Source organism: Bos taurus, chromosome 11 (genome assembly GCF_002263795.3).
Source record: "Bos taurus isolate L1 Dominette 01449 registration number 42190680 breed Hereford chromosome 11, ARS-UCD2.0, whole genome shotgun sequence".
Classification (NCBI taxonomy): Eukaryota; Metazoa; Chordata; class Mammalia; order Artiodactyla; family Bovidae; genus Bos; species Bos taurus.
In genome coordinates, this window is record NC_037338.1 from 67,613,640 (window position 1) to 67,621,641 (window position 8,002).

An 8,002-nucleotide genomic window follows, 5' to 3' on the forward strand; every position below is an offset into this window, starting at 1 on the left:
CGCAGCACGCCAGGCCTGCCTGTCTATCACCAACTCCCAGAGTTCACTCAAACTCATGTCCATCGAGTCGGTGATGCCATCCAGCCATCTCATCCTCTGTCGTCCCCTTCTCCTCCTTAGTACAAGGCTTAAGGAAAAACATACCCTTGAGCAAGATGAGTTTTGTGTAACTGTTAGCTCTTGGCTTAAAGAAAATAACATCTTATGTGACTAAGACAAAGCAGTGTAGAAAAAAAAGTTTTCCTTTTCACCTCCTTGAGAGCCCCGGACCCCTTTCTCCTCCTTGAGGGCCCTGGACTCTTTATCAATGTACCTAAGAATTAACTCTGTCTATAGTAAGCCCAGAAGAAGGAAATGGGGAGGTTATTTGTTATCAGGTTCTATTTCAGTGCTCTGCTGAGAGCACTGACATAAACTCTCACAGAAAGCATCTGCTTTCTGCAGGTTTCTTTCTGCCCGCTCCCTGCACTTCCCACCTGCCCTGTTGTAAAACCCCAGCAAGCATCAGCTCATGTTTCTTTTTCTCTGATTCTCTTTCAGGGACGCTGTATCAACTTCACCAGAGTCAAGAACAATCCGCCTGCCAAGTACCCCCTCAACAACGCCTACCACACCACCTCACCGCCTCCTGCCCCCATCTACACCCCACCACCCCCTGCTCCCCATTGCCCTCCCCCACCTCCCAGTGCCCCCACCCCTCCAATTCCATCCCCACCTTCCATTCTCCCCCCTCCTCCGCAGGCTCCCCCTCCCAACAGGGCGCCACCCCCCTCCCGACCTCCTCCTAGACCTTCTGTCTAGAACCCACAGTTCATGCTCTGGGTTCTCTCAGAAACTTTGGGGAGGAGGCTCCTCTGTGGTGTTAGAACAAGTCTTTTCAGTTAGAGGGGGCTTCCACTTTGGAAAAGAGTGGTGATAACGCCCACTGACATTCACACACTATAAAAATTTGTTTGTAACACCAGTACACCAACAATTGTGATCAGCGGAAAGAAATTGAAATTTTGAATTGCCTGAAAACCAGTGATGAGGCAACTACAGTCACAATCATAGCCACCAGCCAGCCATCATCTCTAGAAGGTTCCAGAGACAGTGAAACTGCTGAGATGCTCTAAGTGGGATTGGGTCTCCTGGAGACCAATATGAAAATCATTTCTCTGAGGGTGAAATGCAGCGTCAGATAAGAAGTCATATTGCTGGGTTGCTAAGTGCTGCCTTCCCTCTTCCACACCACCTCCATCTCTTGACCCTAGACCTACGAACCAAGGAATCCTCTCCATGCCAGCCAAGAAGGTCAAAACCCTTCACCTACAACTTTGGGGAAAGATTAGGGTCCCCATTGTGACAAGAAACTCAACATCAGATAGGTATCCAAAAGCATGTTCTGGGACTTGCAGAGGAATAAAACCTTCCAGATTCTCCCAGTTTCCAAGTGAGGAAGAGGGTGGTTGTTCACAGATGGAAAAGGTATGTTGCCATGTTGCTGTGTAAGTGAAATCAGGTGTGTGCATCGACAGGCGAGTACTGGTGGGAGCATCGGACAGTTTCTAAAGCTCACAGGCCATCAGCAGCTAGAGGTGGCTGGCTTTGGCCCAACATGGCCCCTAAATCAACAGACAATAGCACTGTCGAAGAGCAACTTATTCATGATTTATGTTAAAAGAAAAATCAAGATTTGGCTTCAATGTAGATCACTTGAGATATGAAGAAGTGACTGATACTATTTTCCAGAGACAAATATGAGTTGACCTTCCCAAAATGGCATCACTAGCACCTACCACACAATTTCACTAATTTTGTTTTTCTTTCTTCATGAAGTTGTGCACCAGAGACTTCTAGGTAGAGCTGAGAGACAATAGTCCCAACATACTAAGGAATATATCCCCCCAAAAAAGCTGGTGCAAATATATTTCTCCTTGGCTTTTCAGCACACTGACAAATACTATCAGCTGCCTGAAATTCCCACCATGCCTGGGAACCACTCCACTCCTCCAAGTCTTTCTAAATCTGTTGTCACCAGGAAGCTATATAATCACTTTCTAAACATTAGACTTCATCACCCAAAGATGAAAACAGAAGCCATTGTTCAGGGCCTGCTGCACCAGCCTGTTCAAAATTACCCACCCCCCCGCCCTCCAACTTTCCACAAGTCTTAAAAGTCGTAAAACTCTTAAATCTTTTCGAGAATAAAGCAGAATATAAAGTAAATGCAAATTTGGTGCTTTGGGCTGTGGTCTCCAAAGATCTTGCAAGAACCCCCCAAGCCAGTCTCATTCTTTCACGTTACTTAGAACAGAGACATAGGACGCAGCATGCACTGCATACACACCAACGCTTGTAGCCAGGGCAGACATTGCTAATCAATCACAGCACATCTTCCAATGAGCCCAGGATTCCCTCACAACCTTCAAACCATAAGTCTGAAGAGCCACCACTCATCAGTTCAAATTGAGAGATAAATGATCCTTAATTGCCATCTCAACTTTAGAAAGCAAAAGCAAACAAGGATTGTGTGGGGGGATGGGGGAACCTTTGGACATAAAAGGTACAGTCAGGGGAAACTAGATCTAGGCAGAGTGCCTTAGTGGGGGGCTACAGGCACTAAACGCATTGCCAACACCAAACTGACACTTCCCCAGGCATACCTTGGGCCTCCCTTCTTCCAGCCTGCCACTTCCAGAGATGCCCACAGCTTCCTCATAGAGCTAAAATCAGAGATGTTTTCCAGGGCTCCCTCCCTCACCCCCCAATCCTGGCCCAAATTATCTATTTTGAAAACATTGGGCTTCTTCTTTAGTACAGTCTTCCATGAAGCAGGTGTCAGACTGTCGCAGCGACCCGCAGTGCCATTGCTGGACTCCAGAGACCCATCCCACAGGCCAAAGGGTTTCCCAGGCTCACGGCCTAGAGGCGTTGAGCCCCTGGCCACTGTTTTGACTGCTGGCGGTACAAAACAGTCCACCCCACACCACTGCCGCCGGGCTCACTGCGGCCATCAAAAAGTTCAAGCCAAAATGTTAACATTGTGCATCAAGACGGCAGGCATAAGGTGAGAATGCAACATTTACAATCTCAACCATACATCAATCAGAAGCCCCTGTGCAGTTTCCAAGATGTTGTTTTGATAAACTCTTTGATGAAATGGGGAACTGCAAATACATGATGGCTTTGAAGAGGATTAGCAGGGTTTGTCCTTAAAACGGATTCTTCATGTAAACCCTAGTCCTTTAGAATGACAGTGGAGAAGGAGAAACTTCTATACTGTATGAATAAGGTAATATTTGAATAGTAGGCTATCACAGGCAGGAAAATTCTTTAACTGGTTTATAAGTCTGTCCGTACTTGGGTCATTCCTTGTAAAAGGTCGCAGACATATGATTGTGATCAGGAAACTGCACAAAATTATTTTTTTCAACCCTCATATTATTGTCCTCCCAAAGTTTTTTTTTTTAATAAAAACCAACTTTTTGTTGTATATATTCATATTCCATGTGTTAGATGGAAGCATTTCCTATCCAGTGTGAATAAAAGGAACAGTTGTAGTAAATTATTATAAGGCCAATGAAATTTCATGGCAGGTTATTCTACCAAGCTGTGCTTGTTGGTTTTTCCCATGACTGTATTGCTTTTATAAATGTACAAATAGTTACTGAAATGACGAGACCCTTATTTGCACAGCATTAAGAAGAACCTTGAGTGGTTACCTCTGTTAACGACCAATTCACAAACAGTGTCTGGCCTGTAGCTTGGCACATACTCCAGTGAGACACAAGGTCTCTTTTACCAGAGTCAAGAACAGAGCTGGTGGACATATTAATTAATAGTCTTGGATATCTGGCTGTGGGTAACTTTACTGTAAATATATCTAGAATGGGCAGAGACTATGTGGAAGTCTCATACACACTAAAGTTCAAACACCAGGTCAGAAGAGGGAAATTCATCCAAGAACTAGAAAAAAAAAAAAACATGAAATATTGCACCACAGTTTTCAGCCCAGCGCCAACTCAAAAAGAAATTAATGCTGTGTAAAAGTGGGTTGAATTAATTTGCAAACTATAATAAAGATATATGCAGTAAAAAGCCTGTTAATGCACATCAGATGGGAATGGGATGTTCTAGTCGTGTTTTCTAGTTATCTGAACTCTACTATATTATTGTACTTGGATAACCAATTTAAAAGAATTAGAATATGATGTTTTAAATACACTTAACATTAAACTCTTCTTCTAATTCTTTCTTCTATCTGTGATAATTCAGAAGACATTATGGATCTTCAGTGCCTCTGAGTCATTGTTATAAAGATCAGTTATTGCTGTACCTGCTATAGAAGACTGGGCTAACTGTGTACAATGACAAACCTTGGAAGTTGCTTTTTTTAAAAAAAAATAATAAATTCCGAAAATCAACTCTTTTACTGGTTGTCTCTTTGCTATGAAAATGAAGTACAGATTGCTCAAGTGCTTAACACTGTGATCATAAAAATGGCTATCATTCTGCAGATTATATTTCCCAAATTATTTTGTGCCTTCTACTATCTTGATTACTCTTTCTTCTTTAGCTGTCCAACATTCAACTTATATTTTTTGTAGGTAAAACAGTGTTTCTTACTAGTTCCTGAATCTGTTTCTTTATAAGTCCTCATTAAGCCTTAGTTCATCTTAATTAGAATAAAACCATCTGAAAACAAAATCATTCCACAATTTCTTCCCAAGGCTTCATTAGTATTCAACTTTAATAGCATTTTGGGCACATGGACTTTTTCAAATTACATTCATCATTAAATCATTTTGAGATAATTGACTAGCAATTTGGAAGGAAAAAGAAGTTGGAGCCCTACCTCACTCCTTATACCAAAATAAATTCTAGCTGTATTTAAGTGTAACAGATGAAACCAGGAAAGTACCAAAAGTAGGAAAAATGTTTACTGTACGGAATGAAGAATTTTTAAATCTCATATATTGCTTGCATTGCCAACCAACTTTCTTATATAATTTCAATGATTGAGTCCTGAATGTTGAGTCATGCTCCAATGTATTATGTTGAATAAACAAAGAAACTAACAGGAATAAGATTATTGATCAAGTGCTAACTGCAAAGTTGAGCAGCAGGTACAAAATTGTTTGTCACTAAATCCAGTTTTCTATCTTCAGATAAATGTGTTTCCCTAGAGTCTCACATTGGAGAAGGAAATGGCAACCCACTCCAGTGTTCTTGCCTGGAGAATCCCAGGGACGGGGGAGCCTGGTGGGCTGCCATCTATGGGGTCACACAGAGTCGGACACGACTGACGCGACTTAGCAGCAGCAGCAGAGTCTCACTTAGGTGTAGAACAATCAGTATAACACTTTGTCCATCTCAATACATTGTAAACAAGGTCCATGGTACTTATAATTATCAAACATAGACCAGAGAGTTGGCATATGCAAAACAAATGAAGTTATTCTGGTTACAATTGTATCATGTTGGCTTGAACCATGCCTCTACCCTAAAGTTATCATACCTAAACAGATTAGAAGCCTTTTAATTCCTCTGGGCATAAGCTTTGGTTCCTTCCTTTTTGCTAAATGTTAAAATGGTCATTTAGTTATATAAACCCTTCCTTCTCTACTTGGGACAGTTTTAAAGTTTGGAGTTAAAACTGTGCAACATTTCCTCTGTTTAGTTTCAAATGTCATTTCACAATGTCCTTATAAAGCAACAGCAGCAGTTAACATAATGCCTGAGTCACTGGAGAGTGCAGAGCAAAGCTCTGTTAAAAGATGTTCAATTAGTTGTGCACATTCAGTACTTTTTAGCCAGCATCTTTAGTTGAGAGATCCTTGTAAACATTAAAATGGATGCAATTCATAAAAGACATACTTCTTTTTAGTGAAGTGGCTTGCATTCTTGCAAAGCATTTTAAAAGTACAAGAAACATTGGTGCTAAGAGTGCAGAAAACGCTTCATTTTCTTCTGAAGGAGAAGTCATAAGAGACATGTCAACCACTCATCATTGACAACAAAAATTTGTACCCCCAAGATTAGTCATGGAAGATTTACAACCTCCTATATTCACATTATTTTAAAATACCAGCATTTTGGAGATGTTGCCAAGGTTAGGAAAACCTTGAGCTCACCTTCTCCCATTGGGCACACCAAAATTACAACTATTTACAGAGCAACTATCAATGAGAATGACCTGAATACTAGCAGAAAAGATTTTCCACAACCAAAGATGTAAAGAAGGAACCATAGTGACATTGGTCTTTTTTGCAGCACATGGGCTCAGTAGTTGTGGCGCCCTGGCTTAGTTGGCTGCAGCCTGTGGGACCTTAATTCTCTGACCAGGGATCAAACCCACGTGCCCTGCATTGTGAGGTGGATGCTTAACCACTGGACTACAGGGAAGTCCCCATAGTAACATTGGTGGTGGGAGCAAAGATGCAGTATAGTCAAGACCCACACCCATGGGTAGGTGATCCATAAACAGGAGGATAATTATAATTGCAAAGGTTCTCCCCAGAGGAACAAGGGTTCCAAGTCCCACTTTGGGTTCTAGCCCCCAGGGGTCCTGCACCAGGAAGATGACCTCCCAGAATGTCTGACTTTGAAAGCTAATGGGACTTGCTTAAGGGAGAGCTAGAGACTCTTAAGGTGGTTTAGTTGCTAAGTTGTGTCCAACTCTTGTGACCCAATGGACTGTCACCCACCAGGCTCCTCTGTCCATGGGATTTTCCAGGCAAGAATACCAAAGTGGTATTTCCTTCTCCAGGGGATCTTCCCAACCCATGGATCAAACCTGGGTTTCCTGCACTGCAGGCAGATTCTTTACTGACTCGGCTACCAGGGCTCTTAAGAGACATGCAAAATCTCACATACTCTGAGACCCAGTGCAAAGACAATAATTTAAAGGAGCCTGGGTCAGACCCACTTACTGATCTTGGAGAGGCTCCCAGAGAAGCAAGATCCAACAAGGACTCCCCTTGAGAACGTAGTGTTGGCAGCAGTTATTTTTGAGGGCTCATTTTACCATGGTGACATTTGGGCTGGCAAGCACAGTTTTGGAGTCTTTCTCTAGCCTGTTAGCACCAAGGACTTCTCTACTCACCAGGAGATCAGCACCAGTCCTGGGGCCATCCAGGTTGAAAGGCCAGCAGCATAGGAACTAAGCCCTGCCCAGAAGTGGGCCGAGCAATAGCCCCAGACATCCTTGTCCATGCAGCCAGCCACACCAAGACCTAGCACCACAAGACAGCAGGTTGGCAGCCCCTGCATGAAGCAGGACCTGGCAACAAACCAGGTCAAGGACCAGCTTTACCTACCAGCTGCCCACAGCAATTGGTCCCATCATAACAGAAGGGCCCAGCATCCCACACAGGGTCACTGTAGAGCATATAGCTCCAGTGACCAGAGAAGAGTATGCTGTTAGGTCCCATAAAACATCTCCTGTACAAAGTGACTTCTCCATGATCAGAAAGCATAACAATATACCTAATACATTGAAAATTAGGCAAATTGAAGGAACAGAGGACTATGTCCCAACTTAAGGAACAAGATAAAATGCCAGAAGAACTTGGTGAACTGTAAATAAACAATCTAACAGATAAAGGGTTCAAGGTAATGATCATAAAGATGTTTAATGAACTCAGGAGAAAAATGTATGAACACAATGAGAAGTTAAAGAGCTACAAAACATAAAGAAGAAATAATAGAACTGAAGAATATAATAACTGAAATAAAAATTCACTAGAAGGAATCAACAGTAGAATAGATGAGACAGGGGAATATGTCAGCAAACTGGAAGAGAGAGTAGAAGAAATCACCAAAGCTGAACAGAAAAAAGAATTTTAAAACAGAAGTATAGTATAAGAGATCTCTGGGACCATACTAAGCATAATAACAGTCACATTAGAGGAGTCACAGAAGGAAAAGAGAAAAAAGGGCAGATAATTGAATAAATGATAGCTGAAAATTTACAGCTATCTGGGAAAGAGAACATGCCAGCAAGTACAGAACATCCCAA

At 42.3% G+C, this 8,002-nt stretch overlaps 1 protein-coding gene across 2 annotated transcripts in view; it reads left to right on the plus strand.

Annotated features, from left to right (window-relative positions):
* The window catches only part of ANTXR1 (ANTXR cell adhesion molecule 1), a 258,211-nt gene extending 253,805 nt beyond the window's left edge, over positions 1-4,406 (plus strand). The window contains exon 18 of one of the 2 annotated variants that reach the window (NM_001206228.1): positions 541-801. In NM_001206228.1, the coding sequence (NP_001193157.1) occupies positions 541-801 (261 nt within the window). Of the gene's footprint in view, positions 1-540 lie in introns of both variants that reach the window. The other variant, XM_059891504.1, reaches the window with a different exon arrangement.
* The last annotated feature ends 3,596 nt before the right edge of the window (positions 4,407-8,002 follow it).